Source organism: Brassica napus, chromosome C6 (assembly GCF_020379485.1).
Source record: "Brassica napus cultivar Da-Ae chromosome C6, Da-Ae, whole genome shotgun sequence".
Classification (NCBI taxonomy): Eukaryota; Viridiplantae; Streptophyta; class Magnoliopsida; order Brassicales; family Brassicaceae; genus Brassica; species Brassica napus.
In genome coordinates, this window is record NC_063449.1 from 6,053,592 (window position 1) to 6,073,754 (window position 20,163).

General features: G+C 34.5%; 3 protein-coding genes and 1 long non-coding RNA gene across 4 annotated transcripts; 2 read left to right on the forward strand and 2 right to left on the reverse strand.

Moving 5' to 3' along the window:
* Window positions 1-167: 167 nt before the first annotated feature.
* LOC106424384 (agamous-like MADS-box protein AGL97) lies at window positions 168-4,485 on the forward strand. Its single transcript, XM_048761686.1, has one exon. It carries the CDS (start codon window positions 190-192, stop codon window positions 931-933), a length of 744 nt encoding a protein of 247 aa, XP_048617643.1. The 5' UTR covers window positions 168-189; the 3' UTR covers window positions 934-4,485.
* Window positions 4,486-4,508: 23 nt separating this feature from the next.
* Window positions 4,509-7,864, reverse strand: LOC106424432. Its single transcript, XR_007325394.1, has 5 exons — window positions 6,393-7,864; window positions 5,897-6,213; window positions 5,653-5,804; window positions 5,261-5,336; window positions 4,509-5,035 (listed from the first exon to the last, which is right to left on the reverse strand). It is a non-coding gene; the product is annotated as an uncharacterized LOC106424432 (long non-coding RNA).
* A 950-nt stretch (window positions 7,865-8,814) lies between these two features.
* Window positions 8,815-13,557, forward strand: LOC106424427 (pre-rRNA-processing protein TSR1 homolog). The gene is made up of 21 exons (XM_048761689.1): window positions 8,815-8,964; window positions 9,031-9,107; window positions 9,185-9,262; window positions 9,345-9,473; window positions 9,559-9,609; window positions 9,695-9,835; window positions 9,926-10,048; window positions 10,181-10,258; window positions 10,364-10,456; window positions 10,537-10,659; window positions 10,953-11,036; window positions 11,136-11,234; window positions 11,354-11,533; window positions 11,616-11,691; window positions 11,840-11,943; window positions 12,031-12,290; window positions 12,388-12,474; window positions 12,570-12,800; window positions 12,946-13,024; window positions 13,129-13,192; window positions 13,302-13,557. Exons 1-21 carry the CDS (start codon window positions 8,874-8,876, stop codon window positions 13,415-13,417), a joined length of 2,364 nt encoding a protein of 787 aa, XP_048617646.1. The 5' UTR covers window positions 8,815-8,873; the 3' UTR covers window positions 13,418-13,557.
* Window positions 13,558-16,833: 3,276 nt separating this feature from the next.
* On the reverse strand, window positions 16,834-19,756 carry LOC111206825 (S-protein homolog 14-like). The gene is made up of 2 exons (XM_048761690.1): window positions 19,260-19,756; window positions 16,834-19,143 (listed from the first exon to the last, which is right to left on the reverse strand). The coding sequence occupies exon 2, from the start codon at window positions 18,136-18,138 to the stop codon at window positions 17,641-17,643; it is 498 nt and encodes a 165-aa protein (XP_048617647.1). The 5' UTR covers window positions 18,139-19,143; window positions 19,260-19,756; the 3' UTR covers window positions 16,834-17,640.
* Window positions 19,757-20,163: the final 407 nt, after the last annotated feature.

Genomic DNA, 20,163 nt, shown 5'->3' on the forward strand with positions numbered 1-20,163 from the left:
ACCGGTCTCGGTACCAAAAATCAAAATATTGGAATTTTAATCCGTTTTACGACAACGGAGCCTATATATACCACCAGGCAGAGAAAGCTTTCCTCACTTTGCTATCTTTTCTTTCTCTGTTTAGTTTCGTTTCGTTGCGATTTCAAAGTTTTAGGGTTTCGTTTGTTCGTGGAAAACAAAAAAAAAAGAATGGTGAAAGGAGGTACGAAGAGGAAGCCTGAGATGAAGAAGATCACTAACAAAGCTTCGCGTGCCACAACTTTCTCGAAACGTAGAGACGGTCTCTACAGCAAAGCGGCTCAGCTTTGCGTTCTCTCCGACGCTCGAATCGCTATCTTAGCGACACCGTCTTCTTCTTCGAACTCCAACGCTTCTTTCTTCTCGTTTGGTCACTCCTCCGTTGAGTCCGTCGTCTCCGCTTATCTCGCCGGACAGAGACTCCCTCCCGTTTCGTCGCGTGACACCAAAGCGACGAGAGAAGACCTAGGTATTTGCGTGGCTCGCAAGGATCTAGGGTTAGGGTTTTGGTGGGACGACGACAAGCTTGTCAACTCGAAGAATCCGGAGGAACTTATGGAAGCGGTGGAGTCCATGGAAGTACTCATGAAGCTTGTGAAGGGGTTGGAGGATCAAACCCTGACAACGCTCGATCAATCACCTGACTTGGATGAATGGAGCGAGATGGAACTTACTCAGCTCCTCCAAGATTGTGATGATGTCAGCGAGAATGACAAAGTAGAAGAGGATCATCAAACTGTATCTGACAAAACCTGCAACAACAACAACAACAACTTTGTATCATTACCTGAAGTAGAAGCAGGAAGTTTGGGAGAAGAGAAGATGGATATTGATTGGGATACTTTTTTCGAAGGCTTGATATCCTATGATGATGAGCTTAATGATGAGGAGCTCGATCAGTTGTTTAACAACTAAGTAAATCTTGTTTAGAGACATGTAATTTGAGGAGAAAGCAGTTTCGTCTCTGGATCAGTTTCCTCAGATTTGATCCAACTCTAAACCAGTTTGGTCTGTGTCTCAATGTCTTAAATGAACTAATGTAATCAAATGTATGTTCAAGTGAAATTTGAGTTTGTGTACTTCTTCTTGTGGTAATTTGTTAGAACAGATCCTTTCCAAACGTTTTCTATTTTTTTCTGGTAATTATCAGTTAAAAGTTTGAACTAATTCAATATAACTCAGCAGTGAGCTTCCTCCCTTTGTACTCTAATCAATATTTATACAACTGAATATTGCGAACAGAAGCTGCATCTTCTAGGCTTCTAGCACAGCCAACACCACATCAACAGAGTACAAAATACTCTCTCTGTTACACTTGTCAATATACAAAGCATAAAGATCAAAGACAACGTAACGTGGGAAGCAACTCATGATTTCATGAGTGGGTGGGTATGTTTACATAGTGCAGAGCAAGAAGAAAGGGAAATACAAAAGAAGAAGAATTCAGCAATCTTCCATTAGCAAAACAGAAAATGTATATATTTATATTGGAAATTTTGTGACTTAAACTTCAAGACATGACTTAAATTAAATATAACTGTATTTGGCCATTAACATCATTCAAGGCGGTTGCTTTCTGAGTGGTTGCTCTTCTTTAGAGGTTCTAAACTTGAATGGATCACTTGTGCAGTGTTTCAGTTATGACCCTTGCTTGTTTGGATTGGTTGCTCTTCTTTATAGGTTCCAAACTCTCGTTTGTGAAGTTCGGTGAACTTTTCTCGCACAACAAGTGATTTTAAAAGATAAAAACTGGAATCAAATGATTTTGGTTCGTTAACTTCCCATTGAGATATTCAAATCTTTACACAAACCGATCCTCACCTCTCAACAGAGTTAAGAAAAAAAGACTCTGTTACATTTGTTAATACAAAGCATAACAAAGACACTCTGTCTCTTTATATTAACTAGATCGTTTTTCCGCGCTACGCGCGGATAATTGCTCTATAAAATTTCAGTTGAATATGTTTTGTGAATATAAGATATTGTAGAACCATTCTGAATTTATAAACTTATTTTGAATTATAATGGTAGCATATAAAAGCACCTTCAATGAAGATTCTAAGCTTGGAATTCTCAAAATACATATATGTTTATGTATATATTATATTAATATTTAGTTGTAGAATTATTAACTTTACGGAAACTACAAATCAAATGATCAGAAAAAAAATATTTTGAGTTACGTTTTTTGTAAAGTTAAGAACCTATAATTAAATATTAATATATTTATACACATATGTATTTTGAGAAGTCCAAGTCTAGAACAATAGATACTCTAAGATAGATGAAATATTTTGTTTGTATACATGCGTGAATAAAAAATCAAAATTATTACAAACATATGTATAAAAGATTTCTTTTCCAATAACACACTTATAAATATTATTCTAAGTTCACGTTATCAATTTGAAATTAATCTCTGAATTTTGATTTAAAGACTGAAACCATTTTAAATATGTTTGGTTTTGCTGTATTGACTTTAGTAAAAAAAAAAAATCTATAATGTAAAATTAATTATAAGCACAATTCTCTTAAATATTTTTTAAGTTTTTTTTCATAGTTCCGAAGAGGAAATGATCAAAATATATTTAATTAAGGAGGCAAAATATCTTTTTACCTTTCCCCTCCCTTGCTCTATAGATATATAAATATAAATAATTATTTAAGTAAATAATAAAAATTCAAAATTAAAAAAAAAATTATAGTTCTTAAATTATATGTTTTCTAATTTGATTTTTATAAATTTCAAATTTTCTTTTTGAAAGGCGTTGATTTTTAAAAATTTTGATTTCTAATTTTTAATATTTATTTATTTATTTTAAAATTTAATTTCATCTCCAAAATTCACCCCTCAAATCTAGACTCTAAGTTTATATTAGTTAACGCAACAGTATAAATATCTATTTACTTTTTAATAAAATCTCTTTTAATCGTGTTACTCATTGAAAATTCTTTTGGTGAAAAAATTAAAAAGATCAATCCTAAAAAAAATTATATTATAAAATTATATTTTATTAGCATAATTTTTATTTTATTTTTGTTATATTTCTTTTATTTTTATCATTTTGCTAAGATTCTTTTGATTAGAATGTTATGATTTTTTTTTCATGTTATTCATTAATATAAGTTAATTTTAACACATTACATGTATTGTTAATTTAGATGGTGTTAATTATTAGACGTTCCATCGTTTTTGAAGACCTAAAAGTTGTGAATTGTGGTGGAATTTATGTTTGGCAAAGCTTACCTTTTTAGCCACTATTGTTTTAGTCTTTCAAAATTGTGTTTTAAAAATATGCAATCATCATTTTACTTGACCTGCTAAAAGTATCCCTCGGTATGATAGTTGTGAAAGCAGTCTTATTATAGTATTTTATTGTTGAAAAGAGACCGTATTTTAAATATCTAAATTTAGTGCGAAAGGTCCTTGAGAATGTTATTTTTTTGTCTCAATGTTACAATGTGAAAACTCATTAAATTGTTCAATGATGTTTGCTAGACTAATATATTTTGTATTAGCTATATGCTACACATGTCCAAGTCATAATATGTTTATATCTATTATGCCTTTTTCAATATTTCTTTTTTTTTTATGGCTAAACCCCTGATTACTGTTTGGTAAAATATTCATCATCTGCTTTCTTTCTACTTTGATCACCTATCATTTCCTTTTAATTTGTATGCTAGTTCTCTCTTACATCAAATGAGTTTCATGGTCACAGAACTCCAATTGGATCACTTTATTACTACAATAATGATATGACATTTACTGTAATGTTCAATCTAGATGTTGTTGCAAAGAATTCATTTTTATCGACAGAAGAGTTTTCTTGCTAAAATCCTCATGATTTTTTTTTGTTTTCTCTGGAATTTTGTAGTTGTTTACATATAATATTATATTGATTTAATCTTGGAGGTATTTGTAATTAAAAAAAAGTTTCAAGCAAATGGTAAATTTTGAAGACTAAACTATAAAAAAATAGGTCTTCTCTGTAAGTTACATATTAATTTAATATTAGTTAAACATCTACCTCCAGGATACTTCTCCTCGCAGGGAAATAGTGAGGAAAATTAATAATACAATCCATACTAAGTTGAAAATTTCTGGTATCTGATTTCTCTCTGAGTTTAAAAAAAAAGACATAATTCCAGTTTACCTAAAAGAGAGAGAAGAGTAAAAAGATATGAGGAAAAGTATATATTTTATATTTGTATTCTAAAAAGAGTTGGGCGTAGTAAACAATTAGGGATAATAGCTAAAATTTTATTAGATCAGAGTGTACACAATATTTCTACTACTTTCAAATTATATTTTGGTACTTGAAAAAATAGTCTATACTTTATGGGGATGTCCAACAAAGAAAAAGAAGACTGCATACATTTTAAGTTTTTAACTAAGAAATCCTTTTAGCTTATCATTCTCGACTCCGAACGGCACACCCAAAACCACCCGAGAAAGTAAATTGTCGGTCAAAAAGACAAAGGATAAGTTGTTAAAAAGAAGATAAAAAAAGAGCCTCATCACCTCACAAATGATTTATTTGTTCATAGTTTGCGTCACGTCCTCTGGAATATATCACAGGAAAACTTGCTCACAGCTCATATATACATGCATGTCCATCTAGCTTTTCATCCTTACCTTGTAATTAAAAAATCGATAGTTAGAAACAATATAAAGTAAAGCAAAGCAAAATCTCTGGAGCTAAAAGAGGAACATGTTTCGTCACTTCAGCTTCCAGTTTGTCCCCGTCTTTTCCCAGCCTAGAAGATGGATATACTGGCCTCTACTAAACCGCTACATGGGAACATAAATACAAATGAGAAGGGACAGTCTTGGGTTTGATTTGTTAATGTGGATATGACTAATAACAGAGAGGGAAATAGAAAAGAATTGTACTCGTGACCATAAAGCATATGTGCATATCTCGATATTTCATTCAGTAGAATAGCTTTCTGAAACATCTTAAGAATAGATTTATGATCTTTACGCAAACTATAGCAGTTCCCAACAGCACACCTGTCATTCGCTAAGACAGTCATTACATGAAAGAAGATTTCCAAGCCAAATGAACCTTTCCAGTTACATGTTTTTAAATAATCTAGTGCTAAAAGTTGGTTCCTATTTACTGTTGGTTGTTAAAAGTTGTGAGTGTTAAAATCTGTACTCAAATGTATGTGGTCGTCTTTTTAAATGTCTCGAAACTAAGTTTAAGAGTTAATGAAGATTCTAGGAAGAGAATACCATGATTTTGGAGATAGACGGTTATCTGAAATCAGCTCCTCGGAGAGATAGTCCAACCTCATCTATTCTTTTGGTTCTTCGAATCAAAGACACAAAATCAGTAAAAGGAAAATATTAAGACATAAAATTCCTTGCAGGTTTATCTAAATTCAAGCTCTGAGTGGTGGTATCGCAACATGACAATGTTGAGAGTTAACATCATGGGATAATGTTTATAATGATTAGCATGGAACTTCAAAATACTGATAAAATATGTCACATAAAGAACAGTGGAGTATCCATCTAATATGATCATTTCAACAACAGAATGAAAGATGGTTGACTTTTTTTTTCAGTGAATATTGTAAAAAAATAGATGTGAGGAGGTTGCTAATGACAAACTAAATCAAAACCTGTTTCTCCAGCTCCCTAGCCCTGGCTTCCGCTGCCTCCAGAACAATTATTACGAATGACAGAGGAGAATAGCTTAGTATTTATGTAAAAAGTGACAAAGACATTGAACCTTGTCCAATACAGTCTCATTCTCCTCTTGCAACATATCCAGCTACAATTAACATAATAGAGTCAAGCCTCAAGTCAAAATCTAGTGATTTTTTTCAATTAAAAAAAAAATGGTAATGAACATTGACCACATACTTCATCACGAACAGCTGAAGCTTCCCGCTGATACCCTTTATTTCTCGAACGAACCAATGGTAAATCACCATAGTATCTGAACCAAAAAAAAAACATTAAATTTTAATGAATCAAGCACAACATCATAGTTAGTATCTTTTTTCTTTCATTTGTTATCTCTGTATTATAGGGATGATCAAGTGGAGGTTTCAACGACGCCTTAGGTGGCATCCAAACCGGAGATGCATTCGGAGCTATAGATCTACCGAACACTGATGATGATGACCTTCCTGTCGACGAAGAACGCAAGCGTTTTGCTCCATGAGGTATCTGCTTATCTAAATTCAAATCAACGAAAATGAATCCAAATCTCAATCTCATAATCATCAAAACGAAGCACACAGATCATACAGGTTCCTATCTTTCAAGCGGAATTGGACTTCCAATATAACACACAGTGTTTAGAGAGATAGTTATATGCTCAGATAAAAAAGAAAATAAGGGATAATTGGCATACCTGTCGTCGATGAGGAGCATCTCTAAGCAAATAACTATCTCTCTAAACACTGATGAGACGTTGTTGAAGTAAAAGGCGACGGGAGCTGACTTTTTCCCGCCGATTCCTCACCACCAGTCTTAGCCAACCCGGGTTTCGTCGGCTATGGTATTCAGTGGTTGGTCATCACCAACGTATGAATCTCTATATTCCCTCTTTGAAGAGTAGTTTGCTTTAATCAAAAATTTTATAGAATATGATTTATATAGAAGGTTAAACAAAGGGAGTTGAAACGAAAGCGAATTATCGGGATTGAATGATGGAGAGAATGGGTTGTAATAAAGGTGAATTATCGTGATTCCAAACGATGATGATGACGAAGAAGAGTCGCCACGATATGGGTTTCATCGGAGATTAGGTATTGCTGAGATGAGCTTGGTATTGGTTTCTTGTCCGACGTGGACAGGCTGAATGAAGCTGATATTCAACTTTTAATACTTGTTTGATTTTATACGAAGGAGGGTTCCTGCATCAAACCATAACAGCTAGAGATTTCATAATGAGAAAATTTTTCTCAGCAATCAAATAATTAATGATCATCACACCAGCATGCTTTAACCCTAAATCTTCCCTCTCCTTGGCGTCTTTCCAGAGAACCAGTTTCCCTCTTTAAAACACCAACCTCCGCAAAACGCAGTCCCTGACCACCCCTACACGTTTTGTCTCAGCCAGCAATACCGTTCACCACTCCCCCAAAACCTCTGTTCTGAATCATACGCTTTTAACTAACCATAATGTACAAAACTATCTGTTCCCCTCTTTCAAACTCAAAAGAGATTCATTGTCTGTTTGAAACGCCACAAAATAAAACCAAGAATCCTTCAGAAGTTTACCTTTAAATCAAAACGTGCCACTAGTGTCTTTGTGATAGATAAATAAAGGAGATAGCAGCGAATTATCCCAAATTCTCTATCTTTTAAGATCTATTTTCATATATATATATATTAACGTGTAAACAAAATTAAGTGTGGATGTGGACACCAAAACGTGGATAGTAGAGTTATATACTAGTTGTGGACATGGACATCTTACCACGAAAGTTGTTGGCTGATACCTTTAAGAGCCTTATTCTTCGCTATAGTCTCTCGCAAGAAAAAACCCACATAACCACGTTTCCACCGTTACTCCCACCGTCACCGGCACCGCCGAGGCCACCACCACCATCTAGCGGTTTAAAAATCTCATTTTTGGATGCTGAAGATTTACCATGTGACCACATTCAATCCAACGCAACTAGTTAGCTCTCGATCTCTGATAAGACAGTTCTGATCGAGCTCCAATGGATAAGACATCTCTGATCGAGCTGTCTTATCGAAGATCGAGAGCTAGTTGCGTTGTATTGGATGTGGTCACGAGGAAGTCTCTAGCAGATCGATGTACATCGAATCGAAAGATGAGACCTTTAACGAGTTAGAACCAAATCTCGATCGTGGTGATGGTATCGGCAGTGCCGATGACAGTGGGAGTAACAGTGGAAACATGGTTATCTGGGTTTCTTCTTACCGGAGGCTATAGCGAAGAACAAACTCTTAAAAGTATAAGCAATGACCTCTGAGTTAAGGTGTTCATGTCCACAACTAGTGTATAACTCTACTATCTACGCTTTGGAATCCACGTCCACAATTAATTTTGTTTACAAGTTACCATACATATATGAAAATGTAACTTAAAGAGATTGAAAATTTTAAATATAGTTTATCTTGACAATTATTTTTATTTAATATATTTTAGATTTTGAGATAAAAGCAAATGAAATCATGAAGTAAAAAATAATAAAAAACTAACTTTTTCTTTCCCTCGAGGGTATAGTTGTCCAAAAATCCAATGAACCCCACAAAAAAATGTGTCACAAGTGGAATGTATCTATAACTCAAAATGTGTCCTAAAGAATAATCAACTCATGATTATTAGTGAACTACGTATTATATAGGAAAAAAAAAATAGACGTTAGGGTATGACACGTAACAACCACACGGATTCATTCTATTTTATTTACTACAATTTTTTTATCGAATAATCATCGTTAACCAGGGGAAACTGAGGGAGGAGTGCTTAAAAAAAATATTAAACAAATGAGTGGGTTCCAAGAAAAATCTAAGCAGTTTCTTGTTTAAGTGTTGTTGTGCTTGCGGACCTCACTGATACGTGGCGACCTGCGATTGGTCATTTTTTTAATTTTTTTTTTAATCAGAAAAAAAAAATTTAAAAAGAAAAATTAAACACTCTTAATAGGTTGCTAGGGTTAATGATGCTCTGAACTCCTATAACATTAGGTTAAGGGTGTTTTGTTTTCAAAGACAAATCCTTAATAGGTTCTTAATGGGCTTATAATCAAATATTAAAAGCTTGTCCAATAAGGCCCAATAGTAAAATCGAAAATTAGGGTTTAAAACGAACGAACAAAAACACTACTCCGTCGTTGTTTGCAGAGTTACACACACCATGGGGCGCTCTCGAGTTCAAGTCAATAAGGCTCACAAGACTCGCTTCTCCTCCAAATCTTCCCGAAATCTCCACAGAACGTCCCTTCAAGGTAGTAACAATTTCATCTCTTTCCATCTTCAGAATAACCTGAAAAAAAATCTGCAAATTGAATCAGATGGCGGCCGGATTGGTAAAGCGGAGGGTAACCATGTCAAAGGTGCTAGAGCTGCTCGTCTTCAGCGTGGCAAGATGGTGATGATTCTCACTTTTTATTAACTACAACATTTGAATGATACTGAATCTCTCTCTTTCTTTTACTGTGTATTTAGCTCAGAGAGCAGAAGAGAGCAGCGGTTTTGAAGGAGAAGAGAGCTTCAGGAGGATCAACCAGTGCTCCTCGTGTTATCGTGAGTCTTGCTTATTGTTTTTTTTTATTAACGTTGGTGCTCAGAAAGTTACAGCCTTTTGTTTGTTCTTTGATGATGATAGGTCTTGTTTCCTCTTTCTGCTTCTGTGGATTTGAATTCACTTGGTGATGACGTTTTAAAGCTGTTATCTAATGGTGATGGTTCTTCTTCTTCAACAGTTGCATCTTCTGAGTATAAGCTAAGAGCAACTGTATGTGTATTCCCTTACTATATTGGTTCTTTTTTGTGTATATATTACTGGTTGACTCGAATTCATGTGCTTGAGTATATCACAGGTGTTGAAGGCGCCTCACGGGGATCTTCTGACATGCATGGAAATGGCCAAGGCATGAGTTTGTTTGTTTCTTCCGCGAGCAGAGTTTGCCATAGGTGCTAACTGAGTTATTATTATTTTTTACTGGTGATAAATAGGTTGCTGATTTGATGGCTTTTGTTGTATCTGCAAACTCCCCATGGGAAGAGAATGTCTCTAGCTTCATAGACTCATTCGGAAGTCAGTGCCTTTCTGTGCTTAGATCTATTGGTCTACCAAGCACCACTGTGTTGATTCGTGTAAGTTATTTGCTTCAATTGATCTATACCAGGGTCTCTCTCTGGTCCCTCAAGCTTTGCTTTGAAGTTTATCTTCTCGATTGATTGCAGGATTTACCCAGTGAGTTGAAAAAGAAAAATGAGCTGAAAAAGATGTGTGCCTCGCAACTGGCTTCTGAATTTCCTGAGGATTGTAAGTTTTATCCAGCAGATACCAGAGATGAGTTGCATAAGGTCAGATTTGTTGATTGTTATATTATTTTATTAAGTTATCTTCAGTAGATTTAGTGTCTCCAAAATTCTAAATAGCCTATAGCTAGGTGTAGATGATGCAAACACACACTTCTTGGTGTTTTTTTTTTGCAGTTCATGTGGTTATTCAAGGCACAAAGGCTTACTGTGCCTCATTGGAGAAGTCAACGGCCGTATGTTGTGACTGAGAAGGTGCTTTTTTAATGCTTCTATTGATAACATCTAATTTGACTGAGAAAAAGGTTTCGTAAATTCGTTAAAGTAATTTATCTCCATATTCTTGAATTGTATATTTAGGTTGGGATGGTAGTGACTAATGAAAGCTCAGGAAAATGCACTCTACTTCTCTCTGGTTACTTGCGTGCTCGCAAACTATCTGTAAATCAGCTGGTAATCAAACCGCCCTGCTCTCTTTTTCTTCCATTGTGCTATACCAATATCTTATCCCGTAAATTGTTTTCTTATATTAGGTCCATGTTTCTGGCATCGGTGATTTTCAGCTCTCAGAACTTGAAGTCCTGAAGGACCCATTTCCATTGAATGAAAAGAAAAAACAGAATTCCATGGAACTGGATGATTCACATGATGAAGAGGTACATGATATTTTCATTAACTATCGACAATTTTTTTGCCCTTTACCTTGAAGGGCACATTGTACTGAATGCTAGAACAGCATCCTTCAAATAAAGTGACAAGCGAACAGCCTATATGGTTGTTGGAATTGTCTGTCAGGATAACGTATTGTATTGAATATATGATACCCCTCTTGTTCTTAAGTTCTTATCTTAATAAGAATAAAGTTGTTACTGTGCTTTTATGATGTTATACCATGGCCTTCGCTCTGTCAGGGTATTTACTCATTTTTACCTGTTTTGGAACTAACCAGGTATTGAGGTCTCTGCATCCTGATCCCATGAAACAAGAGCCTTTAAGTGCTGAAAACACTCCAGATCCTTTAGCAGGGGAACAGGTAAGTCTGATTAGCTCTTTAACAGATGAAGCGGCCATTTTGCTTGTGTTGTTATCTCTTCTGAAAATTCACCTATTGTGTGCCGCTCCAATTGTGTAGACATGGCCAACTGAGGCAGAGATGGCTGAGGCGGACAGAAATCAGAAACAGGGAAAGCTAAAGAAGAGGACTTTGCCACGAGGGATGTCAGAATATCAGGTTTGTAGATGATTTTAGCCCCATTTTTAACTATTCCTGTCTCTGGTGGAATTGTCCTCCACAATATTTCACATTTCGCTGACCCTCTTATTTTTTATTGTTTATGATTTGATTCGCAGGCTGCTTGGATTGTCGATGAAATAGATGAAGAGGATTCTGATAATGGTGATTCCGATGATGATGGTATGGTATTGGATAAAGAAGAGGATCACTTCTCCAATCAAGACCAAGATTTTGAGGACGATAAAGAAACACTGCGGGATGTGGATAATGAAACTTATAACGACTCCGAGATGATGGTAAGCTTTTCCTCCATGTACTGCTTTTATATTAAGATTGAGTATCTTGCCAAAGTCATAAGCCAATCTGCTCATGGTTCAGGATGATGAAAACTTGACAAGGGAGCAGTATGAGGATCAAATGAAGAAAATAAAAGAGGCACATGCCGAGGATGAGGGTTGGTCAAAACGTTTTACTTTTGTAGATTTATTTTCTCTGTGGGCCATATATGTCTGTGTGTGTGGTGCACATATTCATTTTGAGTCCTTGTAGAGTATCTGAATCTCTCAAGTCCTCATTGATTTCTACTTTTACTTGTTCTTCAGAATTTCCTGATGAAGTAGAGACTCCCATTGATCAGCCTGCAAGAAAACGTTTTGCAAAGTATAGGGGTCTCAAATCCTTCAGAACGTCCTCGTGGGATCCAAATGTAGTTACACTGATCTTGACGTGAAGCTCATTTTTTCCTTTACACTGTAAAGTGCTGGTAAATTTTGTTATTTGTTGGCAAATGCAGGAGTCTCTACCTCAGGACTATGCCAGAATCTTTGCTTTTGATAATCTCGCAAGGACTCAAAAGCTTGTACTCAAGCAAGCCCTGAAGATGGAAGAAGAAAGCAGAGATGATTGTGTACCCACTGGATCATATGTACGGCTGCATATTAAGGAAGTGCCTCTTGTTGCTGCCTCTAAACTATCCTCCCTTGTGAGCTCGAAACCCATTATAGCATTTGGGCTTTTACAGCATGAATCCAAGATGTCAGTTCTGCACTTTAGGTAATCACCATCTTACTGTTTATTGTTTTTGTTTGTTTGTTGATGAGATCTTGTTTCCTTATCTAACTTCTCATCCCCTTTTAACTGTCCTCCGCAGCCTTAAGAAGTATGATGGTTATGAAGATCCTATCAAAACTAAAGAAGAACTTATGTTCCATGTTGGTTTCCGCCAATTCGTTGCAAGGTTTGCAAATTTGTATTCATTTCATCTAAAGTGTAATATCTTTTCTTGCTTACAATCTTCAATAATAATGGCGGGGTTCCTGTTAAACTTTCCAGACCAGTGTTTTCAACCGACAATTTCAGCTCAGACAAGCACAAGATGGAGCGGTTTCTGCACCCGGGGCGTTTCTCATTGGCTTCAGTATACGGCCCGATATCTTTCCCATCACTTCCTTTGGTAGTTCTGAAGATTTCTGAAGTGTCGGATGCTCCTGCCGTTGCTGCTCTTGGTTCCTTGAAAAGCATTGAACCCAACAAAATAATCTTAAAGAAGATAATATTAACTGGGTAATTTTTTACTTATTACCTATCACTTTCCAGTTACAGCCGCATATTCTAGTTTACGTTCATACCAAAGCTCTGTCATGTGAACCGAGAATACAAATTATAGTTTAAAGTAATTTTAACCAGTTTTGAATTTGGCTTGGTTCAGGTATCCTCAGAGAGTATCAAAGATGAAAGCATCAGTGAGATATATGTTCCATAACCCGGAAGACGTGAGATGGTTTAAGGTAAGAAAGAGAAGGAAAAATATGGTGGATTCAATTATTTGTCTAAAATAAGATAGTAAAAGCTAAAAGCTTGGGGATGAAACAATGTTTTTTTTAATGTGCAGCCTGTAGAAGTGTGGTCTAAATGTGGGCGTCGTGGTCGCGTGAAGGAGCCCGTGGGTACACATGGTAAGACACTGTTTCTTATTTTAAGACACTGTTTCTTATTTTAAGAAGAGAGAGAGATTTGAGTTTGGTTTGTAGAATCTTTTTGCTTATACATGTGGACTTTGCACAGGGGCAATGAAATGCATATTCAATGGAGTGGTGCAGCAACATGACGTCGTGTGCATGAACTTGTACAAGCGTGCTTATCCCAAATGGCCCGAGCGTATGTACCCACAGCTTCTCTAATTCTAAATTATAGAATGGAGCTGATGATGATGTTCAAGTTTCTCTGGATTCATATTCTTTACTTTGATAACTTATGGACCTGGTTACGTCAATGTCCTCCAGTTTTGTCATGTATGTGATAATATAATATGCTTTTTATTCTTGGCTTCCCTTATTTTTATCACCGGAACTAAGTAGGCTATAAAAAAGCAAACGATTATATGTGAGGCCGATCATTTTAGGGTTATGTGCACATAACCCTAAAATGCAGGAATACAATCCGAATCATGTTACACCGAGAGAAATTTGTTGCATGATTCTCACTTATGTTAATTGCCACTCGTTGCAATAACATGCTTTTGAGTTTTGGTTTCCTTATGACAAGAATCGTGGGTGCCTGTTAAAGACTTGGAGTCCAATGAGATAAACAAAGAAAATTTTGCGAGACAATGGCCCTCGAGTTTGGGAAGATTATTCTCAGGGTGAGGAGAAGGTTTTAGCCTTTTAAGTGTATCATGCTATCGTCTATAGTGTTCCATGAAAGATGTGAATCAATTAATATAACTTTTATGATCAGGCATGTTTGCCATGTAACGCAAATAGGCAGTCTGATAACAACATATATGATTTATAAGAATATCCGAGTATATAAAAATATTAATTATCTTAATAATAGTTTGAAAGTATCCGAACTACCCAAAACTATCAAAAAGTATCTCGATAGTTTTATCTGAAATATACATTGTATTTCTAAATATTTTAAAATTTTATTTGAATTTTATCTTAATTATTCGTTCTTTTACCATAAATAACCGATATTTTACTCGGACTATCCAAATTACCCGAACTGGAACCGAAACCAAATGACAACCAAATTTTTTTTGGGTATTTTCCGGTTTCTTGTTTTACTATCCGAACCTGGAACCAAACCCGATACTATCCAAACCAAACCGAACCAAAAATAGGTCATGTAGTGAATGGATCCTCTAGCAACCTACCGAACAACCCGATACCCGAAATATCTAAACCGAACCGATATCCGAAATATCTAGGTCTATTATAGAATAAGGTTGGGCAATCGGGGTCCCAATCGAGTTTCAGTTCGGGTTCTAAGGTTACAGGTTTTCATGTTCATGAACAGTTCTATTTAAATATAAATTATTATAAAAGTCTAGATCAGATTTTATTTGGGTTTATTCGAGTTCGATTCATGTTTATTACATGTCTAAGATCGGGTTGAATCCGAAATAGTTTTAGTTTAGGATATTATAGGTTTGAAAAATATTGATTTGTACTTGATTAAATTTAATATATTTTCAATCTTTGCAATAATTTTTTTTTTGTAAAATATCTCACATTGAAAATATGAGATAATTTTTTATATATACTTATAATTGAAAACCTTGAATGCATTTAGATGTATTGGAGAAAATAAAATTGAGCTTGACTCAGTTTTAAGGAATTTGAATTTGATAAATAGACTTTTTTTTTATTTTAATCAAATTCAGATTTGACTAATTTTAAACAAACTAGTCAACACAAATCTCCTCTAGGCATGGGCATTCGGGGTCCCAATCGGTTTTCGGTTTAGTCCAATCGGGTTTCGGTTTTTTGGGTTTATCAAAATCAGCCCCATTCGGATTATATGAAGATTCGGTTTGGGACCGGTTCGGGTTCTATCGGGTTCGGGTCGAAGTTAGTAAATCTTCAAAAAACCGGTACAACCCGATGTACTTTCGGATTCGGGTCCCAATCGGTTCTTCGGATTAAATGTACCTAATTTATATCTACTTCGTAACCAAAAAATAAGTAAAATCGGTTCTTCGGTTTTAAAATACTTGATTTGTACTTATTTTGTAACCAAAACATAAATAAAATCGGTTCAAAAAAAAAGAAAGGAACATCAAATGTGATCATTCAAAATCAAATGAAAGGTAAACATAGTTATTGATCGAAAGAAAACCAAAAAAATGAAAGCATAAAACGAAAACCAAGTTCTCATTAAATAAAAAATATTATTCAATGAAAACAAAACCAAAATCTAAAAACTTCAACCTTCAACCGCCACCTTCAACCATCAATCTTCATATAATAGGTTATTATTTTAGATGTTCAATATCTTTTGAATAAATATTAGGAATTGAGATCATGTTTGGCACAATTTTTTTTTGGAAATTTTGAATGTTTCGGGTTCTATCGGATATCCATTTAGGTTCGGTTCGGATAATACTCATAACCCGAAATACCATAAAACAAGATCCATTCGGTATTTATGCCGGGTTCAGATCGGTTCGGATTCATTTTTATCGGATCGGATTCGGTTCAGGTTTTCGGATTCGGTTTATTTGCCCAGCCCTAATCTCCTCCACTGAAACTCCGTAACTGATGGAAATTTCCAGCATCAATCCATTATATTAATTGCAGTTGATGGTGACATTATTGTTGGGAAAAGAAAGGCACCAGGCGCAGCGGAAGTTATAGGCCTAATCGTGTTCTCCACACTTGTGTGAATCTAAGAGGAAAATACTTCGATAATTGCAAGATATAGTATTATAAAATTAAAATTTTATATATGATTAAATTTGTGTTTTGGCACCAATACAATTCTGTTTTTTTCTTGTAAGTATATTACTCTTTTTTCCGATGGGCAGACCCATTTAAAAAAAAGTTGTTGGACAACCTAAATCTTGCTTTTAGTCTTACAGATTTAAAGAAGCCTAAAATTTTTATGGGATGGCTAATAAAATATTTGAGACGGTATATATATGGTCATAGGTAGGTTAAAGAAGATAATTGGAATATTGATCCGTATTATACATAGAAACAAGATTTTTTCTTGTGTTCACCCTCTAGGGTGAACCTTTAGGTTCACCAACCAATAGAAAATTGTCATTTTAGATCTAGTATCTTTTAATTAAGGAAACAAAATAACTTGCCAAATTATATTATGCTTTTAAAATAAAAAATAAAAAATTAAATAAATAAAAATAACAATAGTTCTAAGAAAAGATTATTTAAAAAAAAATATTTATTTTTAAGATTTAGAGTTTAGTGTTTAAGATTTATAATTTAGAATTTATCCAAATGCTTAGTGTTTTTCCAAGGGTTTAGAGTTTACCTAAGGGTTTAGGGTTTACCCAAGGGTTTAGGGTTTACCCAAGGGTTTAGGGTTTAGGATTATAGTTTAGGGTTTAGTGTTTTGTTGACAACATGTTTAGTGTTTTTCCAAAGGTTTAGGGGTTTACCCAAGGATTTAGGGTTTACCCAAGGATTTAGGGTTTAGGATTTAAGTTTAGGGTTTAGTATTAGAGTTTAGGGTTTAGTGTTTTGTTGACAACATTATTTTTTTTTTGAATTCGTTTTTTATATATTATTTTTATTTATTTTTAAATTTTATTTTGAAAAAATAATATAATTTGCCAAGTTATTTGGTTTTCTTAATTAAAAGATACTAGATTTAAAATGACAATTTTCTATTGGTTGATGAATCTAAAGGTTCACCCTAGGGAGTGAACCCAAGAATAACTCTAGAAACAATACATAGAAACATTAAGTTCTCTGATCTCACTGAAAACAACTTACTTGTTTGGCTCAATAAAACGGTAACCAATACAAGAACGTGTAAGTGACAAGCTTCAAGATGAAGAGATACAACGCAAATGGCCTAACACAATGAATCATACAAACTTTCAAAATCCCAACACTTCTTTAAACCTTAACCCTAAACCTGAGCCCTCCCCTACGCCTTCAACATCTGCTTCTACACTTTCCTCTTCTTCTTAACACCAGCCACTATCAAATAACCACAAATGTTCCCAACAGAAGTATGAGCACTCAAATCCCCTTTATAAGCCATCTCCTCCTCTTCACATACCAGTTCCCAACCACAAAGTGGTGGTCACTTATTTTCCAAAGATTATTTCGTAAAATGTTGAATTCTTTGATTTTTATGAAACTTGTTTTGTACATAGTGTTTCATTTTATTGACAAAAACTGTCTCTTGAAATGTTATCAAAATTAGTTTTACCAAATGTAGTGATAAACATGACAATAACCATGAAATTATTTGGGTAAACATTGTACAAACAAATGTTTTACATGAGTTTTTGGAAATAAACAATATTAACACCTAAACATTACTGGTCATTCTCATTCTAGAAAAAATAAATTATAAATTAATTTATTACCAAAATAATAAATTGATATATATATATATATATAATACATTTATTTGTATATTATTATTATTTCAAAATGATATGATGTTTTATCTCATATGACAAAATTAATCTTAGCGTCAAATGTAAATAGCTTTTAGGAAGATAAAACTTATTTTTTAGTAACAATCCAATGATATCTGAGCCCTCTGGTTTAGTATTTTTCTCCATGTAAATTCCATCAACTCTAGCAATCCATGAACGTTTTTCATTACATCGAGGCCTGCTGGCTCCTCTGTATGCGCGCCATATAGTTCGAGAATTTTCCATTTTATTCCCATGTCGTAAGAGGCAACGCCATACAATTCTATCTCCTAGTCCTCTCTCTAAAACTACAATTTGATATTTTTCATTGAATTTTACATCGTGGAGAGGCTCAACATGTCCATGGTTGGCTGAGCAATTAAATTTTAGAATACTATTTGGCTTGAGTTGGTTTTGTAATTCTAAAATGTTACTATAACATTGACCTTCATTCAAACCAAAACACATAGCAATAACTAGCATAAATATGAGGTAATTCATCTTCTTTTATCTAAAATATTTGTTGAAGAAATATGATTTTATAGACATTAAAGTGGAATATATTTATTGATTTTTGGTAAACATGCTTTAATATTTTAGTAAGACATTTTTTAAAAAAAGTATTAGCTAAAATTAAACACATATATGAACCAATCAAATGCTCGGTCGAAAAAGCATTTGAGGTCGAGAAATAAGATGAATCAAATAAGACTAATACCAAATGAATCAAACATTCAAATTAATGTTGACCACGAAAAGCTAAAAAAAAAAAGCGAACTCACCCATGTTAATTGCCATTTGTTGCAATAACATGCTTTTGAGTTTTGGTTTCCTTATGACAAGAATCGTGGGTGCCTGTTAAAGACTTGGAGTCCAATAAGATACACAAAGAGAATTTTGCGAGACAATGGCCCTCGAGTTTGGGAAGATTCTTCTCAGGGTGAGGAGAAGGTTTTAGCCTTTTAAGTGTATCATGCTAGCTATCGTCTGTAGTGTTCCATGAAAGATGTGAATCAATTAATATAACTTTCATGATCAGGCATGTTTGCCATGTAACGCAAATAGGCAGTCTGATAACAGCATATATGATTTATAAAAATATCCGAGTATATAAAAATAATAATTATATATATATAAAGTATATGAACTACTTGAAAGTATCCGAACTACCCGAAACTATCAAGTGAATATGGAATCTTCTCGAAGAATTCGCAACCCTCAAATATTTGAGATTGCCCATGGAATCTGGTAGAATACCCGAAAGATTATAAGAGCCAAGATATAGATATTGAAGATGTTTTAGTCTGAAAAGGATACTATTATATCTCAAAGGTCCATTGAGAGAAATGCCATAGAGGTCTAACGCAGTGACTATGCCCGTCTTCAGATCACAAGAGATACCACCCCAAGAACAGCAATCTGTGTTGTTCCTCCACCTTTTCGGATCAGTAGACATTCCACTGAAATGGAACTCGCTCTGGAGCTCCCGTAGAGCATCCCTCTGATCTGGAAGACAAAGGTGATCAACAGGAGAAGAAAATCAAACACAAGCTCCATATTATTATCATCATCCTTTTATCAGTGCAAGAGTGATGCATCATTTTCTTACTTAAATTGTTTACCTTTTCGTTGCTGTGAAACAAATGATGTTAGGGGACGAAATCAAAGCTGGACGTAACAAGTCAGAGAATTGAACATTTAAGAGTGATTTGATCTTACAGATTATCAGAATGATTTTTTTTTTTACGTTGAATATTCAAATCTGCAGACGCAATTCTCCACCAGATAATTGTTGAAACCCATTTGCTCTGTTTTTTCAATCACCTCCCTTCATAAAAAGCTCTCTTTTTTAGAATTTTGTTACTCATGTTGTCTCGATTGAGGCCGTCTAGTTGGAATTGGAACATAAGTTCTGGAAAAGAAAGGTTCTTGACAAAATGTCTTTGGAACTATTTTTTGAGCATTATGAAAAGTGTATTCATATGCCAAAAATAAAATTAGTTTGAATGAGAAATAGAGGTTCAGAATAGTTGTTTGTTAAGTTTAGGTTAAGCGTTGTAAAATCGTCGTAAATGGTTATCTATTCCACGTAATTTCGTCGTAAATGGAAAAACGCGGGCCTGGTAACTTCGTCGTAAACGCGGGCCTGGTAAATTCGTCGTAAACCGACGTTTCGACGTAATTTCGTCGTAAATCGAAAAACGCGGGCCTGGTAACTTCGTCGTAATATTACGTCGCGTTTACGACAAATCCTTTTCTATATATTGAGACGCCGAGACGAGACTTCCTCGTTCATTCCTCCCAAACTCCTCTCCTCTCCCTCTAAGGTACACTCTCTTTCCTCCTTTTTATTTATTTTTAAGTTAGTTTAGGTTATTAATTAGTTAGGTAATTAGTTTAGGTGATTAGTTAGATAATTAGTTTAGGTGATTAGTTAGATGACGGAATACTATAGTTTAGGTGATTAGTTAGGTAACAGAATAATTTTTTAATTATGTCGTCATAATTGATTAAATTTATTTAATT

What these genes read in the sequence shown, in the direction of transcription:
- LOC106424384 (XM_048761686.1), top strand. Translation starts at nt 190, where the DNA reads ATGGTGAAAGGAGGTACGAAGAGGAAGCCTGAGATGAAGAAGATCACT.
- LOC106424427 (XM_048761689.1), top strand. Translation starts at nt 8,874, where the DNA reads ATGGGGCGCTCTCGAGTTCAAGTCAATAAGGCTCACAAGACTCGCTTC. An exon ending in GAGGGATGTCAGAATATCAG is followed by an intron (nt 11,235 to 11,353) that starts GTTTGTAGATGA and finishes TTTGATTCGCAG; the next exon opens with GCTGCTTGGATTGTCGATGA. An exon ending in GGAGCCCGTGGGTACACATG is followed by an intron (nt 13,193 to 13,301) that starts GTAAGACACTGT and finishes GACTTTGCACAG; the next exon opens with GGGCAATGAAATGCATATTC.
- LOC111206825 (XM_048761690.1), bottom strand. Translation starts at nt 18,138, where the DNA reads ATGAATTACCTCATATTTATGCTAGTTATTGCTATGTGTTTTGGTTTG.